This window comes from Vigna radiata, chromosome 9 (genome assembly GCF_000741045.1).
Source record: "Vigna radiata var. radiata cultivar VC1973A chromosome 9, Vradiata_ver6, whole genome shotgun sequence".
In the NCBI taxonomy this organism is placed as follows: Eukaryota; Viridiplantae; Streptophyta; class Magnoliopsida; order Fabales; family Fabaceae; genus Vigna; species Vigna radiata.
In genome coordinates, this window is record NC_028359.1 from 7,561,296 (window position 1) to 7,579,998 (window position 18,703).

The 18,703-nt window shown below is 35.8% G+C and overlaps 3 protein-coding genes across 3 annotated transcripts; 2 read left to right on the plus strand and 1 right to left on the minus strand.

Annotated features, from left to right (window-relative positions):
* Nucleotides 1–1,473: 1,473 nt before the first annotated feature.
* Nucleotides 1,474–7,665, plus strand: LOC106774207 (vacuolar-sorting receptor 1). The gene is made up of 12 exons (XM_014661114.2): nucleotides 1,474–2,158; nucleotides 2,772–3,470; nucleotides 4,023–4,111; nucleotides 4,201–4,270; nucleotides 4,350–4,433; nucleotides 4,599–4,675; nucleotides 4,781–4,862; nucleotides 4,965–5,047; nucleotides 5,141–5,207; nucleotides 5,557–5,685; nucleotides 5,978–6,084; nucleotides 6,956–7,665. Exons 1-12 carry the CDS (start codon nucleotides 1,867–1,869, stop codon nucleotides 7,049–7,051), a joined length of 1,875 nt encoding a protein of 624 aa, XP_014516600.1. The 5' UTR covers nucleotides 1,474–1,866; the 3' UTR covers nucleotides 7,052–7,665.
* Nucleotides 7,666–7,791: 126 nt separating this feature from the next.
* On the minus strand, nucleotides 7,792–11,437 carry LOC106774208 (putative receptor protein kinase ZmPK1). Its single transcript, XM_014661115.2, has 2 exons — nucleotides 10,125–11,437; nucleotides 7,792–9,551 (listed from the first exon to the last, which is right to left on the minus strand). Exons 1-2 carry the CDS (start codon nucleotides 11,059–11,061, stop codon nucleotides 8,080–8,082), a joined length of 2,409 nt encoding a protein of 802 aa, XP_014516601.1. The 5' UTR covers nucleotides 11,062–11,437; the 3' UTR covers nucleotides 7,792–8,079.
* Nucleotides 11,438–14,279: 2,842 nt separating this feature from the next.
* Nucleotides 14,280–17,333, plus strand: LOC106773775 (putative receptor protein kinase ZmPK1). Its single transcript, XM_014660523.2, has 2 exons — nucleotides 14,280–15,519; nucleotides 15,629–17,333. The coding sequence occupies exons 1-2, from the start codon at nucleotides 14,568–14,570 to the stop codon at nucleotides 17,152–17,154; spliced, it is 2,478 nt and encodes an 825-aa protein (XP_014516009.1). The 5' UTR covers nucleotides 14,280–14,567; the 3' UTR covers nucleotides 17,155–17,333.
* The last annotated feature ends 1,370 nt before the right edge of the window (nucleotides 17,334–18,703 follow it).

An 18,703-nucleotide genomic window follows, 5' to 3' on the forward strand; every position in this document is an offset into this window, starting at 1 on the left:
ATAATTTAAACAAATATAATACACTAAGAAAATTGAGCAATTGCACAAATAATTTTATATTGGTTCAGATCACAAGAATCCTACATCTAGTTGTTAATCCCTCGAGATTGATGTTTCACTATCACAAAACCAATAAACTTTACAATCACACAGAAAAACAAGTTTAAGGTTTAGAAAACACTTCTCTTGAAACCACAAGAAATTATACTCACTTCTCCTGAACACCATAAGGGATGAACATCTCCTCTGAATGGCTTCACAAAGGATGACAAACATCACTTAGCAATAACAGTAGCACTCAATCACACCAACAGTGAAAGTTCTCGCTCTTATCCACACCAAGTTTTCTAGCAAAAACCCTAATTTGTTACTTCACTTTCATTCAGAATAGAGATGTTATGTATTTGAATGAGAGTCTAACACTTTTATGTAATGACTTCACTCAAGAATACTTCCAAAATCTATTGTCAGACTTTTCTCGTTGTGATAATCGATTATCTCACTTAAGTAATCGATTATGCAATTAATGAAAGTACAACGGCCAAAAAAATACTTAAAAACTTGCAATTAATGAAAGTACAACGACCAAAAAAATATTTAAAAACTTTAATTACTAGTCGTGATAATCCATTATTATAAATCATAATCGATTAGCCATAATCGATTATTATAAATCATAATCAATTCTTTCCGGAAGTTATTTTTAAGTTTTTGACTTTTAACAAACTTCCTCTGTGATAATCAATTATTTCTTTAACTAATTGATTATTTGAGTGTTTTTGAATTAAAAAAACAATTTAAAGTATAAAATAAATAAAAACAAAATCTATTCTAAGTACTATACAAATTTCTACTTATTAAAAAGCTTTTTACAAATAATACATAATGATTTCCTTACCATGTGAATTCTTGAGACTTGAATTTGGACGTCATAATAAAAAAAACTAGATAGCTTCAACATTTTGCTAACAGCATTGACAACAATGGAATAGGGTCTTGAATGAAGAAAAAGGATACGAATGAGGTTATTCGAGAAAAAAAAGAAAGGTATAGAAAATGGTTTTCGAAAAAGAAAAAGAAGAACAATGAATAACTTCTCTGCTAGTATTCAATCACCTAGAAAGCCACCTCAAGTGTAAAAAAGTTGTGAAAATTTAGTAGTCAATATATATTTTCCTTAAATATATTACTTTTTGATACATTAAAGTATGATTAAATTTTATTTCAATTATTCCATTTTGTCAGTTTTATACTTGTAAATTTTTAAAACTTTTATAAACCATCATGACATATTTAGTGGCATAAATCTAATCATACGGTATATATCAGTGTAGTGACTATGTTAAGGTGTATAATATAAAGCATTTGAATATTTTTTTTATTATTTGTATCAATTAAACAAAATATAGAGTCTGAAAAGAAATATAGAGGTGTAAAGATTTTATATTCACAAAGAACATAAAAGAATAAAAATGTTGAACCACATTTGGAACATCGTAATTGTTTGCAGTTGTGTGTATGAATTGCAATGAGTGCAATTACCGTTGAATATAACTAACCCATTCACCCCATTGTCCATTTCTTTCGCATATTGGTTCTAGATTTGGATGATTTTCTCATCTCCCACGTAACAGCCACTAAAGCCATTGTTTTTGGTCTTCATTTTCATTTTCCTCATCTGGGTTTCCTTCTCAGAAAGCATGCATTGCACTTAGCTAAGCTTTCCATTTGATCCAGACAGTACTTCAAACATGTTATTTCAATTTCAGTGGTGTTGTTAACTAAAACTACATTTTTTTTCTTTTTTTTTTGCCTTTTCTGTTGATAGAGATCTTTCTCTATTGAAGTGGAAGTGTTCAACATCTGATGACAATGAGGATAAAGCAAAGTTTTTTGTGTTTTGTATGGATTTTGCTTTGTGGGTCTTGTTTGGGATCGTTTGTGGTGGAGAAGAACAATTTGAAAATCACTTCCCCAAATTCATTGAAAGGTATATATGAATGTGCAATTGGGAATTTTGGGGTCCCCAAGTATGGAGGAACCATGATTGGCTCAGTGGTGTACCCGAAGACCAATCAGAATGGATGTCAACCCTTTGATTCCTCGTTGAGTTCCAAGCCCGGAACCTTCCCCAGCTTTGTTCTTATTGATCGAGGAGGTTAGCTACCCTTTACTCCTTTCAATGGTCTTCAGTCAATTATAACAAAGGAAAGAAGTATAAGACTCCGATGGGTTCATTAAGTACTTTAAAATGGCGTTACTCAAGTGCTTTTAGCATGCTTGTTCAAATAGAATTAGAGTTTCGTCACAGTGGATTTGCATCTAAGTTTTTGTTGTATTGTAAAATGTGTAGGTTTATTCAGTGTTGTTTTTGGTTTTCATAAATGGGCTTTTATTAAGAGAATAACTGTCAGGATTTGTGAGAGTATGTTTCACTCTTTGACATGCAGTTCCATATTGTTATACGTATGGAAAATTTGAATCTTCTGTTCATTGCAATGCATTTCTTTTCCTTTTATGCAATTTATGGCATCACTTAGACAGTTGGTGGTAACTTTCTCGATCGAATATGCATCTTGACATTAGTTTTCCGTTGCTATCACAGACATGGAAGGTATTCTCAAAATAATGTAATGTTAACTTCTTGTGCAAGATTGTGGTACATATTATATATGCCTCACATTATTGGGTATTGATTGGTACAAAAAGTGTTGATATCAATGGTTGATAATGATAAAATTTGTATAACTTCTTTTTGCCACTTTTGTTAGAGTGCTACTTCACTTTAAAGGCGTGGAATGCACAGAAAGGTGGAGCGGCGGCCATTCTTGTTGCAGATGATAGGACAGAACCATTGATCACCATGGACACACCTGAAGAAGGAACTGGCTCCAGCAAAGACGATTATATTGAGAAGATCAACATTCCTTCTGCCCTTATCAGCAAATCACTAGGGGATAAAATCAAGAGTTCTCTCTCTAGTGGGGAAATGGTTAATGTGAATCTTGATTGGAGAGAGGCTCTTCCTCACCCTGATGAGAGAGTTGAGTATGAGTTTTGGACAAGTAGCAATGATGAGTGTGGACCAAAGTGTGAAAGTGAAATTAACTTTGTCAAGGGTTTTAAAGGGGCAGCTCAATTACTAGAGCAGAAAGGGTTTGCAAAGTTTACACCTCACTATATAACTTGGTATTGTCCAGAAGCATTTATATTGAGCGAACAGTGCAAGTCCCAGTGCATAAATAATGGAAGATACTGTGCACCAGATCCTGAGCTAGATTACAAAAGAGGGTATAGTGGTAAAGATGTTGTTATCCAAAACTTACGTCAAGTATGCTTCTTTAAAGTGGCAAATGAAAGTGGAAAGCCTTGGCAATGGTGGGACTATGTGACTGACTTTTCAATCCGCTGCCCAATGAGAGAGAATAAGTATACTGAAGAATGCTCAGACCAAGTTATTAAATCTCTTGGTATGTTGGATACACTTTGCAGTGGACTTGTGATTCTCTTTGCTGTTTGATTTTGAGTGTACGCCAGAACTTCTCCAATCTTGTAAAGCTCATATAGGGCTTTTTTCTTTTTGCTCGCATGATAAGAGATTATTAGTTATACTGAGTATAAAAATTAGCACAGTCAACTCATCGACATACATTTGAGATGATTTTTAAAGGTAGTCACTGTAAAAGACAACAAACTTATCATATCTGCATGATTTTGTTGGAACTAGGACTAGAAATAAAGTGAATTTAAAATATATATATAAATAAATATAAATTTATAAGATAATTTTGTAAAATTAAATTAGATTTATCTACTTTTTAATGTGATATCAGACTAATTTTAATATATAATCAATACCATCAGTTATAATTGCACATAAACCTCATTTTAAAATCGGTTGCCAAAAATTAAAGTAAACTTCTCATTTGTCATCTCAAATATTCTGGGGGAATGTTTTGTTACATTATTCTAATTACAGATATGTTGCATGCTTGTTCACTCTTTCCTGGTATACTTTACAGGTATTGATTTGAAGAAAGTTAAAGATTGTGTCGGAGATCCTGATGCAAATGTCGACAACCCTGTTCTCAACAATGAACAGGATTCACAGGTTTGTGTTATAAGGGAATATAGCATTCTTCTGGGATTTTTCGGTTCTCTAATTAGGCCCTTCTGTTGGTTAATGAATTTTTGTTTCAGATTGGTAACGGCGATCGTGGAGATGTTACTATACTACCTACTCTTATTATAAACAACAGGCAATATAGAGGTTTGATAACCTTTCTGAATATCTTCGTGGCTTTTTAACCCTGTTCTGCTGTGTAATTTTAATTTTCTACCACTTTTAGGTAAGCTATCAAAAGCAGCAGTACTCAAGGCAATATGTTCAGGCTTCCAAGAAACTACCGAGCCATCAATTTGCTTAACTCCAGGTCCCTTTTTGCATTTCTTCTTTTCTCCTCGTACCCCTCCCAAACATCCTAGGAGAAGAGCCAATAAATTATATCTTATCAAATCTTTCAGCTGGCAATGTGTAATATATGTTGTCGTTTTGGATAGAAGAATTGATATTACGTACCTTTGCTTATCCTTTTCAGACATGGAAACTAACGAGTGTTTGCAGAACAATGGTGGTTGTTGGCAGGACGCTGCTGCTAACATTACTGCGTGCAGGGTATTTGGTTAACTCAATCTTGTGCCATATTTCTGTGAATGTTCATATTAGTGTACTTCAATACATGTGGAGTAAGGCTTGGTTTTTTCACTTTCAAAATTGTAGGACACTTTCAGAGGAAGAGTATGCGAATGCCCAGTTATACAAAATGTGCAGTTTGTTGGTGATGGATATACCCATTGTGAAGGTAAATTACTTTCGTTATTTAGATCAATTGCTTCATGTGATAATCTCCACGCTATAAATTCAAAATATAAATTCACCTTCATGCATTTTTATTTCAAAGCAGCTACAGGGGCCTTGAGGTGTGCAATCAACAACGGAGGTTGTTGGAAAGAAACCAGAGGTAGCACGACTTTCTCTGCTTGTATTGTAAGTAATCCTCTTCGTCCTCTTTTCCATTTTCTTGCATGTATGTTTTTTTTCTTTTAATGTTGATATATGCTTTCTTAAATGACTATGCAGGATGACCACACCAAAGGTTGCAAGTGTCCACCTGGATTCCAGGGAGATGGAGTCAACTCCTGTAAAGGTACTATGACATTCAAAATTTTGTTTGACCTGTTCTAATCTAAGTAGTTATAAATCTTCTGACAACATCCTGCATTAAAACTTACAACCTAATGAAAAGAGCATTGAATGTTTTTGTTTTCATGATAAAAATATATTTACTTTTTTTTCTTAATACATTATTAGATATTAGGAGAATTAGCAGGAGGTTAGTGTATGAAGATATAACATTACTCTTCTAGTGCCTATCCTTTGAATGGCAAATACATCAATCATGAACTAATCTTGGTGAAATAGTTATGCTATGCCATTAGCTATTCTGGAAATCTGACATTTGTTTCCTAAAATTTCTTGTTTTGATTATGTTGTAGACCTGGATGAATGCAAGGAGAAATTGGCCTGCCAGTGCCCAGAATGTCAATGCAAAAATACTTGGGGAAGTTATGAATGCTCATGTACTGATGGTTTGTTCTACACGCGAGAAAATGATATGTGCATTGGTGAGTTTTTATTTTTAACATTTTCTTACTGTTTGTATGCCATTTTTTATGCTGGACTAACTGGATCAGCAGATTTTGTTCGCTCGTTAAAATTCGATAGATGATTCTTCATGGAAAACATGACTTTGCACTGGTTGCCACATTGGCATTTTATTTCTATTCATGCTGTATGTAGTTTCTGAATTTTATTCTGGGCTTTCTAATTATCTATGTTGATAATCTTTGCATGGTTGTTGAGACTAAAATAATAATTTATTCATTTTCACATTTGCTATATCTTACAAATATGCAGGAAAATATGCTGCTTCGGTGACCGGTGGGGGCATCGTTTGGATGGTTATTCTGATATTGGCTGTTGCTGGTGTCGGGGGGTATGCATTTTACAAGTACAGAATCCGGGTATAATTCTAACTCCTTTGATTGTCCTTTAAACAGTATGACTTTGACATAATATTCCTTAAGGCAGATCTAGATAAAAAGCTATTATGTCAATTTGAATTATTTCAGTATTTATAGTATTCAAAACATAAAAAATCCATTTTCCCAGTGTTGAGGTAAGATGCTGCATTTGTGGAAGACTCTTCCTGATTACACTACAATACTCGATATGTACGAGGTCAAACACCATCGTAAATACCAAAACATTCAACATAATAGTTGAAAATAAAGACTGAACACCCCCAAGATGATGCAGCACTCAGTAAGTGGTACATTAGAATATTTCTGAGAAGGATGTACAATGTAGGAGGAACAAGATGCAGGTCACCTAAGACAAGGCTATAAGTCAAGGCAGCATCAAGATTAAGTGTCTAATCAAGTACTAAAAAGAAGAAAAACTGTCTCAAAATAACTATCAGAAGTTTAATAAAAGAATTAATGAAGTCACACACCACCTTTAGTCCTTTTGTATTATTTTCTCTTAAATTTCGATCTTGCGAGTAAGTAATACTGATTGTGGTACAAATCTAGTTAGGATTGCAGTCAATATAGTAATGCAACAATAATATTGTTTTTTTTTTTAATTAAAACATAGAATACCTATAGCTCTAAGAAAATATAACTACTTTTTGTTAAATCATCTTTTCATTTTATTAATACTTTCTCATTCCATTTAGTCAGCATATTATGTTGGTCCTGATTTGCTGGTTCAAATGACAATCAGTTTCTTCCGTCTTACTTTTTCTTATGTTTTAGTTATAATACAAGTGCACAATTTAGGCATTGACATCCTAAACTCGTTTAACTTACAAGAGGAAACATTTTTCTGCAGAGATACATGGACTCTGAGATAAGGGCAATTATGGCCCAATATATGCCCTTGGATAATCAACCGGAGACTTCTATTCAAACTCAAGGAGATGTCTAGAAAGTATGGGAATCCCATCTCTATGCAAAGACGAATTTGATATCTTGGACATTCTCTACAGTTGGTTAGTTATTAACACAGACAAACTGCTTAACCCGAGGCTCTCCTAGCATCAGGCTTAGTTAGTATCATCCTTACCCCTCAAATCTCTTTTTCTTTCTGTTTCTTTTCCTTGTTTTTTCTCTTTTTCTTCCCTCGAAGTGGATGGTTTGTTTTGCTGAGGAAGCATTAATATGGAGTAGAGTCATGTCCTTTTACTAATTTAGGCAACTAGAAATTGGCACCGTATTTCTATTCATCTGGGGATGTTAGATACGGCATGGAAAGAGACATTATTTGGTAGAAATGATCAATTTTGCTTTCTTCTATTATTTTTTATTCCAGTTTGTAAATTTTATGAATAATATCTGTAGTTTGATGCTGCCAATGACCTACTAAATTAATTGCAAAGCTCCCAAGAGTCAGGATCAAACAAACCTAAACTTTCAACAGAGCTCTTGCCGGTTGATTGGAAAATGTCCTGATAGCTCAAATTTCCAGGGGAATAATTCATTTTGTATCTTTTAACCCTAGCTAAAGGTTGCTACCGCATTGGCACAGCAATTGGGATTATAAGAAAGAATATGTAATCCAGAAAGAATATGCAATTCAGAGCTTAATACAAAACTAGGTATCATTGTAAAACTATATCTTCAAAATTGTTGCCATAATTTTAAGATTGAATATGTAATAAGTAACTAATTTTATAATAAAGTTGGAATCATACAACAGAGATAATGTTAAAGGAACAAAAGAGTATGCTGAAATTAATGGAAATATTCTGCAACTTACGATTTCAAAGGACCAGAATATGATATACAACAGCAAGACTAAACTGCACAAGAATAGAAGATTTACCACGAGGCACAAACTGACAATTTATGATAGGCTGAATCTACCAAAAAACAAGAGGAACTGAAACCGTGGATGATAAACAAACAAGGTAGGTGAAAACCATGCAATGTCTGGCTATTCTTTGTTCAAAACCATCAAGAATTGTGCTCGTAACTTTGGAGCCTCTCAACAACATGACTCATGCTGGGTCTCACATCTTTCTCTTCCTCTACACATTCCAAAGCCACCGTAGCTAATATCTCCATTTCATTCCTATCATACTTTGATCCCAAAGCAGGGTCAACTATTTGATCCACCCAAGATGATCCCACTTCCGACCCTTTCTTCCTTTTCTCCCTCACCCATGTCACTAACCTCCCATGATTATGTGATTCTGCGTCTAATTCCGAGAGTTGGATACCTGCTGTTGGGCTCCTTCCAGTTATCATCTCCAAGACAACAACGCCATAGCTGTAGACATCCACCTTGGAAGTGATTGGTAAGTTGAAAAGCCACTCCGGTGCCATGTAGCCTCTTGTTCCTCTTATCCTCGAGAAGGTTGAATTGTCGAGGTTGTTCCGGTTAAGTAGCTTAGACAAGCCAAAATCTGCTACCTTAGGTTGGTAATCAGAGTCGAGAAGTATATTTTCGGGCTTGATATCACAATGCAAAATCCACTCCAAGCATTCTTCATGCAAGTAAGCAAGACCCCTTGCAGTTCCCAGAGCAATGTTATACCTCTTGGTCCAATCAAGAACATTTGAACTCGATGAAAGGTTATGAGCTAAAGAACCATTCTCCATGTACTCATAAACCAACAACCTATACTTTCCCTCGGCACAAAACCCTAACATGCCAATTAAGTTCATGTGGTTAAGTCTTCCAATGATACTTACTTCAGCCAGGAACTCACTTTCTCCTTGGTTTGCTATTTCATGTAGTCTTTTTATCGCCACAACCCGATCATCAGACAAGACACCTTTATACACTGTACCTCCACCACCCCTTCCAATCTCTTCACCGAAACCTTTGGAGGCTTGTTTCAATTCAGAATAACTGAATTTCCTAAACCCTGTTTCCGCAGCAAGAACATAGGCTTGTTTGTCAGCATTATTCCTAAACAGAAAACACCACACCATAAAGAAGCACAGAACCTCAAGTCCTCCCAAGGCACAAGCAAACCACAGCATGAACCTCACCGATCCATTTTCTTTTTCTTCCACATACGGTCTTTCTAGTTCTTTCACTCCTCCGTTATTTCCCCCGCAAACCAAAACATTACTGATGGGCTTCTCATAGTCGTGAGACAAAGGCAGCCTCAGGAAGAATGATCCTGAGAAACTTACTGAATAATGCCCATTCAGCAACTGTGTCTTCAGGTAGCATTGACTACCGAAACCACCTTGGTCCGAAAAACTGAACTGAAACCCTTTGCATTCGCACAACTGCAAGCACTGATTCACACATTGTTCGTAAGTGTGATTTTGATAGAAGCCATAATCATATCCATAAAAATCAAACTGAGCTAAGCCCACGAAACGAGACTCTTGCTTAGTGGTGTTGCACCAAGGATCAAAATTCAGTCTGCAACCTAGAGTCCAGTCTTGACTATCAATCCATCTGTGACCTGATAGCATAAATTTCTCAATGAACACTACAGGAGGAGACATTCATATGTATAAACAATTGTAAGGGGGAATACATGAAGTAAAATGAATTAAATAAACTTATCTTGTAACATCAAATCAACTTTTATAGCAAGATTTGATTTTATAATATGCATAGGAAAAGCTTAATTTATTTTATCATTACTTTCTTTTCACATAAGAACTAACTGATGGGTTTACCTACGCAGAAGAAAGTCAAATAAAAACCATCTTATGCACAAGATAAAAACCAGTTTTTAGGAAAAGTTAAAGGAAAGAACCTCTATAAAAAAAAATGAAGTATTTGGCATAAGTTTGAATACTTTCTCCATAAGTACTTATCACAGAAGAAAATAAGAAAATCTTAACTGAGCTAAAATAATCATACATACTGCAATTTTGACGAAAGTTCTTTTCTTTTAACTTCTTCAAAAACTGAGACAGCAAAGTCAACTTTTAGTTCATGGAGAAACTCAGTGCGTTTTAACTTCTTATTTACCACTTTTAATAAGAAGTTTATCCAAAAAGTTTCCTCTACCAGTTTCCTGAAATACCTGGAAGGCAGGAACACTTTCTGCCAATTGTTGGGTCATTTGTGCAATAACTATTGGGTCCACAAATGCCATGAATAAAACAAGGTTGTGGGCGAAACAGCCCTGACACCATCCACTTCTCTTCTCCATCTACCATGCTGTAGACCCTCACATTACCGTCATGATCGAGGGTCAATCTCCGTTGAAGCACCGTCCCGTAATCGATCGTTCTGAAAGTGTAGTTGTCGGAAGAAAGCACGCCACCCAATTCATCAAGCACAGCAACCCTGCTATCGTTGAAAGTGGATCTGCCGTTGCCATTACCGAAGTTGTTGCTCTGAAGCCAAGCGTAGGGCCAGAAAACGCTGGAAACTCGAGGGCCCTGGTACATGAGCCGCAGAACATTCTCGAAGTCGAAGAAGAGCCTGTAGAAACCGGAGGAGTGGTTGCTCCCGCTTCTCGAGGAAACGAGGTTGGTGCTCCCTCTCAGAGGCTGGTTTGGAAGAAGTGTGTCGGTCGGGAAATCAAAGCTCTGCCACAAAACAGCGCTGTCGGAGGAATCTTCGAGGAGTACGAGGTTGCCGGTGTCGTACAAATGTAAGCGGACTTGTCTGGATGAGGTTGAGGTGGCAGTGGACCACACTTGCAACTGACCGGCGTCGGTGAGTACGAGGTTACCGGTTTTGAGAAGGGAGAGCGTGGAGCGTTTCCCGTTAACGGGTTGGTCCCGGTTGGCGATCCAAACAAGGGTGTCGGGTGAGTGGGTGTACCATACTGCGAAGCAGAAAGCGTTTTGTCCGACGGCATAAAAGCCTGCTGTGAATGTTGGTTTGGGTGATGACAGTATGAGTTCTTCTTTGAAGTTCTCTACGGAGAGGGAGAAGGAAGATGAAGCATGGAAAGTATGGAAGAAGATGAGAGGAATGAGAAGAGCGATACACAGTGTTGAAGCTGCCATTGATGAATTTTCTCATGTTATGGTATGCTTTGCTGTTTTATGTCTTCTTGGTGGGGTTCTTGTGGTTGAATAATAAATAAAAACAGAGGAAGAATCAAATCGAACATGACAACAGATGCAACTTGCTTGGGCTATGAATTATGCCTCAAGATGGATGAAAGAGAATGTTGTCTTAGTCAATAGGTGTGGAAAAAAAGTGTTGAATGTCTCACTAACTACACATACCCATCCCGAAAAGGTGGTTGTTCTTAAGATATTATCGTTCCTTGCAAAACACCGCTGTTGTCCTCTTCCATAGTTCTATCTCCCTTCTTCTTCTTCTTCGCTGTAGAGGCAGAAAACACAAAGAGAATTGGTTTTAGAAAAAAATAAATAAATATGTATTAGTCTATAAATTTTAATAAAATTAAAGTTTATTTTTTATTTAAATTTTAATACAATTTAATATTCAAAGTTTTTTTGTCACAATTAAGTTTTTATTTTTGTAAAATTGTTCCAATTAAACTATTATCGTTGAATTGGATCAAGTGTTAAACAAACATTAACCTGACATGTTGATAGTGTTTTAAATGATGTGACTCACTTATTTTGTTAGTTACGTAGATTTGAGCTGTTTTGAAATAAAAAAGATTGGAAAAACTTTGTGCAATCTATAATTTTGAGTCCTTAATTGCTTCAATCCTTAATAAAGGAGGATTGTAGATGTTTTTCATTGTGTTTGTTCAAGGGTGTTCGTTGTTCTTGAATCCCTAATAAAAAGGTATTTAATATTGGTTGTTAGGTTTTTCGTTTGTTGAGAAAGTGTTGATCTTCGTTGATGTAATTATTCGATGTTCTTGGTAGATCTTAATTATGTAGTTGTTCGTTCTTTTTCAGTGTTGTGGTTGAAGTAATACAGTTTTGAAGATGACACATTCATGTTCGTCTTCCACATGTAATGGGTGGTGGAAGAAAACCCTAATCTCATTTGTCGTCATGGTGGAGGATCTAGGATTGATGGTGTATCATCTGTTTGTCTTTGTGGAAAGAAATCGATTTTAAGAACTGCGAGAACTCCTAAGAATAGAGGGAAACAATTTTGGAGTTGCCCTAAGTACAAGGTAAAAGAACATGAATGTTATGGTATTTCTTTCTAAAAAAAATAGGCCATTGTTGGAATGCTAAGTCGTTGTAATTGGTATTTTTTGTTACAAAATGGTAGTGAAGATGGTGATTGCAATTACTCCAGATGGTGCACTAATTATGTGATTGAGGAAAGAGATACGAATGTGAAGTACAAAAGAAAGACTTACTCTTTCGTGAACAGAAAAGAAATGGAAGATGGTAGGAAGATTATAAGTGATATGGATAAATTAGTTAAGATTCAGTAAAAGTAGATTAAGGTGTTGATAGGGGTGATTTATGTTCTTTGTCTAATCAACATAGTTGTAATTTCAATATGGATGACAAATTCATTATGTGTTGTAGCAATGTTTTTCTTTGTCTGAAAAGGATTGTATGTTTGACCTCTTTCTTGCTCATATTTGCTTGATGTAAACCAGGATGTCCTCCAACATGGTAATAATGGGTTTACTGCTGGTATTAACTAATAAACTGTTGAAGGCCTCACTCATTTGTTAACCAAGGCCTCACTCAAAGTTATTACTTTTTTTATTAATTTATAAATAATAGAAAATCAATTAATATGTTATGTTAAGTGTTTTACCAATTTGTAAATTTAAGAAATCTCTCTTAGCTAATTAGGGACATGATAAAGTTCTCTTTTTAACATATTTTTTAAGATTAAAAAAATTTGTAAACTTAAATTATAAATTAGTAAACAATATTCTAATAATTAGAAGAAAAAATATTTATAAAAACTTATCTCACAAAGTTGTTTTTTTAGAATAGGTCATGGTTGTCCTCGTCTTAGTCTTCTTATTATATTATATTAGTTGCATTTCCTTTTCATAATATTGATGATACTCATATTTATTATTACATTGCCATTACTCTAATACTAGTGAAAACATTTTATAATAACAAAAAATTATAAATTTATAATTATAAAAAAAATGTAAATAATATTTACAATTTAATTATAGATAACTTGTAATTTATTTTGTAGATGATTTTTATTTATTTAATTTATAGAATTGAAAAGTAAAATTAGAAAAAAAAATATAGACTTGAAGGGTAAAATTGAAAAAATAATGTAAACATCAAAAAGAATAATCATCCTTGTATAATAGTATAGGTTTATCACATCAAAATTATTCAACATTTATGCAAACAATTTTGGACAAAAATAATTATTGATTTTTGTTGAATTGTATATGAATGGTAGTTGTTGAAAAAGTGGTTGATGTTGGGAGATATTTTTTAAAGAAGAAACATGTTGATATTATAATGTGTGTTCTAATTAATGTAATAGGCTAGTGAAGGCCAAATTGTCTTGAGATTTAATCCGATACAAAAGAATAAACATAAATTCAAATTAGGACATGTGTACTTAAAAAAATTGTATTTAGTATTTAAAAAACAGAAGAAAACAAAAATAAAATATATAAAAATTTGCAATTTGAATGTTTTTTCATCAATAATAATAAAATGTAAAAAATATTTGTGGAGATGAAAACATGCACTCATTTAGATTGGATGGGAAGGAAAGATAAAGGTAAAATATAAGTGTAATATTTACAAATGTTTAATGAAAAATATAAAAAGAGAAATGAAATAAAAGAAAATGGGTTTTATAAGTAGAGAATAACAGTATAATATACTTTTCTGTTCCTGATGTGAATAGATGACTGAAGATTGCATGTTAAGTCGTTTTTTCTGCCTTAGCAATCAATGTATTCAAAGGGTTGGAAAGTAAAGAAGTGTCCATGTAAAATTTTGGTTGTTGAAATTAGAAAATGATATTTTAACACCAATTTTTCATATCTTTTGACATTATGCACGTGTCAAAATGTGGTTGGACGATTTTAATTTGAAAGAGAAAAATTAATTTTTTTTTTTTAATTTGAAATTGCCCAACCACATTTTAACACGTGTGCAGTGTCAAAATAATGTGAAAAAATTGGTGTTAAAATACATTTAAAAAAAAATGATGTCTATGATTATCTTTTTGAACTTTCATCCTTACTTTCATGAACGACCTCAACTGTTGACATCACATGGCGATCACTGCGTTTACTTCTCATTTCGTTATTCTATAAGTAATCATCAAACTCGTATTTTAATAAACACTTTCTTCAAATCTTTGAACATTATCTTCCAAAACAATATTCTGCTCTTAACCAGTCTTCAAAAAAACCACTTAATTAGTCTTTTTCATTGGTTTCTTGCCTTCCAAAAATCAACCAACTTTGTTTATCATTAACATCTTTGACTTCTCATTTTCATGAGTAACAGAAGATGAAAGTACTAAGAAAAACAGGAGGAGATGAAAATGTTGGCTTCTTTCACTCTTTCCTTTTAAATAATGACACCAACTTCATCATTAGCACACAGTATCATGCAAAATGGCACCTTCAACACTGTCTTTCGCTCTTCTCCTTTCTCTCATATTCTTCCATAATTTCCATCTTTCGTCTTCTTTATCTCTTTCCGTCGAGAACTTCAAAGAAGATGTCATAGTGTCATCACCGGAAAAAACATTCACTGCAGGCTTTTACGCCGTCGGACAAAACGCTTTCTGCTTCGCAATATGGTACACGCGCTCCCCGGACACCGTCGTTTGGATGGCCAACCGGGACCGTCCGCTAAACGGAAAACGCTCCACTCTATCCCTTCTCACCACCGGTAACCTCGTACTCACCGACGCTGGCCAGTTCCAAGTGTGGTCCACCAACACCGCCGCCGAATCCAACCAAGTCCAGTTGCGTTTGTACGACAACGGGAACCTCGTACTCCTCGAAAGCCGGAACAGTTCTTCTGAAGTTGTGATATGGCAGAGCTTCGATTTCCCAACCGACACGCTTCTTCCTGGTCAACCTCTGACTAAGAGTGGCAGCTTGGTTTCCTCGAGAAGCGGGAGCAACTACTCCTCCGGTTTCTACAGGCTCTTCTTCGACTCCGAGAATGTTCTTCGCATCATGTACCAGGGTCCTCAAGTTTCCAGCGTCTATTGGCCGGACCCTTGGCTTCAGAACAACAACTTCGGGAACGGTGGCGCCGGAAATGGCAGATCCACTTACAACGATAGCAGGGTCGCTGTGCTTGATGATTTGGGGTACCTGGTTTCTTCCGATAACTTCACTTTCAGAACCATTGATTACGGCACGGTGCTGCAACGGAGGTTGACTCTGGATCACGACGGTAGTGCGAGGGTGTACAGCAAGAAGGATGGGGAAGAGAAGTGGACAATGGTGGGGGAATTTCGCTCACATCCGTGCTACGCTCATGGCATTTGTGGGGCTAACAGTTATTGCAGATACGACCCTCCCAGTGGTAGAAAGTGTTCGTGCCTCCCAGGTATGAGAAGGAAACATGTTAAACTTTTCCAAAACAAGATTTCAGTTTTCAAAAACGACATATTGTGTTCTTTTTTCATGAGTGTTTAATGAAAAAATTATGTGAATAGGTCATTCTTGGGTTGATAGAAAAGACTGGTCTCAAGGTTGCAAACCAACTTTCGAGCATTTGTGCAGCAGCAACAACAGAACCAAGAACGAGTCTCGCTTCTTGCGCATACCTGATGTTGATTTCTACGGATACGACTATGGCTACTTTGGAAATTACACCTATCAACAGTGTGAGAATCTCTGCTCGGAGATGTGCGAATGCAGAGGGTTTCAGCACAGCTTTTCTGTGGAAAATGCTTTTTTTCAGTGCTACCCAAAGACCCATTTGCGTAATGGGAATAGTCAACCGGGTTTCACGGGATCATTCTTCCTGAAACTTCCTTCATCATCTAGTGATGAATTCGAGAACACCATCCAAAATAATGGCTTGGTTTGTGGGGGAGATGGTGAGGAGGCAGAGATGCTTGACAGATTGTATGTCCAAGGGGGAGAAAATGGATCCGTGAAGTTCATGCTATGGTTTGCAAGCGCCTTGGGAGGAGTTGAACTGGTGTGCATCTTTCTGGTGTGGTGTTTCTTGTTTAGGAATAATAGAACGTTACCATCAGGTGCTGAGGGACAAGGGTATGTTCTTGCAGCAGCTGCGGGGTTCAGAAAATTCAGTTACTCTGAGCTGAAACAAGCCAGCAAAGGTTTCAGTGAAGAGATAGGAAGGGGTGCTGGAGGTACTGTGTATAAGGGTGTCTTGGAAGATAATCAAGTGGTGGCAATAAAGCGTCTGCATGAAGTAGCAAACCAGGGAGAAAGCGAGTTTCTGGCTGAGGTAAGCATCATTGGAAGGCTTAACCACATGAACTTGATATGCATGTTGGGGTATTGTGCAGAGGGAAAGCATAGGTTGTTGGTTTATGAGTACATGGAGAATGGTTCTTTGGCTCAGAACCTTTCATCAGATTCAAATGTACTTGGGTGGAGCAAAAGGTATAACATTGCTCTGGGAACAGCAAGGGGTCTGGCCTACTTGCATGAAGAATGCTTGGAGTGGATTTTGCATTGTGACATCAAGCCCCAAAATATACTTCTTGACTCTGATTATAAACCAAAGGTAGGAGATTTTGGCATGTCTAAGCTACTTAACAGGAACAACCTCAACAATTCAAGCTTTTCAAGGATAAGAGGAACAAGAGGTTACATGGCACCTGAATGGGTTTTCAACTTGCCAATCACTTCCAAGGTGGATGTCTACAGCTATGGCATTGTTGTCTTGGAGATGATCACTGGAAGGAGCCCAACAACAGGTGTCCAAATCACAGAGTTAGAAGCAGAATCACCTCATCATGAGAGGTTGGTGACATGGGTGAGGGAGAAAAGGATGAAAGGATCAGAAAATGGATCATCTTGGGTGGATCAAATCGTTGACCCTGCTTTGGGATCAAACTATGACATGAATGAAGTGGAGATATTGGCAACAGTGGCTTTGGAATGTGTGGAGGAAGAGAAAAATGCCAGGCCCAGCATGAGTCGAGTAGCAGAGAAGCTTCAGAGTCATATGCACACCATTGTTGATGTTTTCAACAAAGAATAGCCATGCATCTCTCCTATGACACCAAAATCACCTCCAATTCTTGTTCTTGATCATCTTTGTTTTGATTTGTTTGTTACCATGTTGTTCTCTTGTGTTAAATTAGTGTGTAAACCAGTTTGAATTTTTTCTTTACTCTTCCAAAAGGCAAGGAATAAGATTAGTGACATTTTCTTTTCTGGTTGTGAAAAAGTAGAAACCTTTTCATGAAACTTCAAACCCATTGCACTGAACTTTGAATGAGATGAAAATGAACCAAAGTGTTTGTGTGAGAGTGGAAGTACCAACAAAACCAGAGCACAACATTCTTACAAACCTTTTCAAACTAAATTAAATTGACTAATTTTTGTTTTTACATTAATTTACACATATTGTTATATATGAAACAAATATAATTTTATTCCAAGTAAAACAAAAGGAATGCCACTTTATATTTGTATAACTTCTATTTTTTATCCTTTTAAAATTGAATTTTTTTTATCTTATATATGTGTTCTAAATAGTCTTAATTAGTGTTTGTGCTATAATATTAGCATGTAACGCTCCTAATTAATATTAAAATTCATAAAATATATTAAACTTATTTATCTTGCATCCTATTAATCCATTTCCAAATAATAAATGATTCAAAAGTTGTTTTTGACATGAAGTCATGTAAAGTAGATAAACTCCTTAAAGAAAGAGAGTTGAGAGAGAATATTTGGCATTGGCAATGTTGGAAACAAAGCACACATTTCCATCTTCACACAAGGAAGCCAACATGTCCCATTTTTGCTCCAACAAATCTGATTCATCTTCTCGTTTAGCAAGAAGTTTCAAAAACTCTGCATGGAGCATGAGTTCTCTGATGACTGCATTGCCAGAATCTCCCTCCACAATCTGCAGCAACGCCTCAACCGCATTTCATCCAAACACACACCATGCCACTGAGTTCTCCACTCCAAGACACCACGTTCGTACAACTGCAAACCCTTCAAGAAACTCCTTCCAATGAATCTTTCTACCAAATAATCACTTTCTGCATTACCCTTTTCTTCCTGCATTCCTTTTCATTCTTTCTGGCTATTTCTTTTCTGGGTTCTTGAAAATGTTTCCCCTTTTTTCATGCCATTGATATAAAGTTTCTTGATTCACCATCATGCATGCTGTTGAATGGTTTGCTTTATGTCATCGTTGAACAAAATTGTTGTTTTTTTTTTTTTTGGGGATCACAGAGCCATGGCATGGCCTGCAACATTGACAATGACGACAACAACAACAGCAAGCTCTCCACTTGCCTCTCAGATATTGATGAATGGTTGGAACATGCCAATAGGTTCTGCAGATCCTCTAACCATCTTACAGGTTTGTCATGTGATCTCATGTCTTTCTGGTTCCTGCTTTCTAATGTGTGTTTAGATTCATTTTACATGATTTTGAATTAAGTTGAGATATCTTATTATAGATCAATATTTATAGGGAAAGAATTGGTTTTTAGATAGATTCCACTGAGTTTGACTGCTAACTTGTTACACACTACTGTATTGTTTTGATCAGAATCTATTGATTCGGG

Coding starts and splice junctions, on each gene's coding strand:
- LOC106774207 (XM_014661114.2), top strand. CDS start 1,867: ATGACAATGAGGATAAAGCAAAGTTTTTTGTGTTTTGTATGGATTTTG. Junction 2,159..2,771: donor TGTTCTTATTGATCGAGGAG/GTTAGCTACCCT, acceptor CACTTTTGTTAG/AGTGCTACTTCACTTTAAAG. Junction 5,686..5,977: donor AGAAAATGATATGTGCATTG/GTGAGTTTTTAT, acceptor ACAAATATGCAG/GAAAATATGCTGCTTCGGTG.
- LOC106774208 (XM_014661115.2), bottom strand. CDS start 11,061: ATGGCAGCTTCAACACTGTGTATCGCTCTTCTCATTCCTCTCATCTTC. Junction 9,552..10,124: donor AAAGTGTTCCTGCCTTCCAG/GTATTTCAGGAA, acceptor TTATGCTATCAG/GTCACAGATGGATTGATAGT.
- LOC106773775 (XM_014660523.2), top strand. CDS start 14,568: ATGGCACCTTCAACACTGTCTTTCGCTCTTCTCCTTTCTCTCATATTC. Junction 15,520..15,628: donor AAAGTGTTCGTGCCTCCCAG/GTATGAGAAGGA, acceptor TTATGTGAATAG/GTCATTCTTGGGTTGATAGA.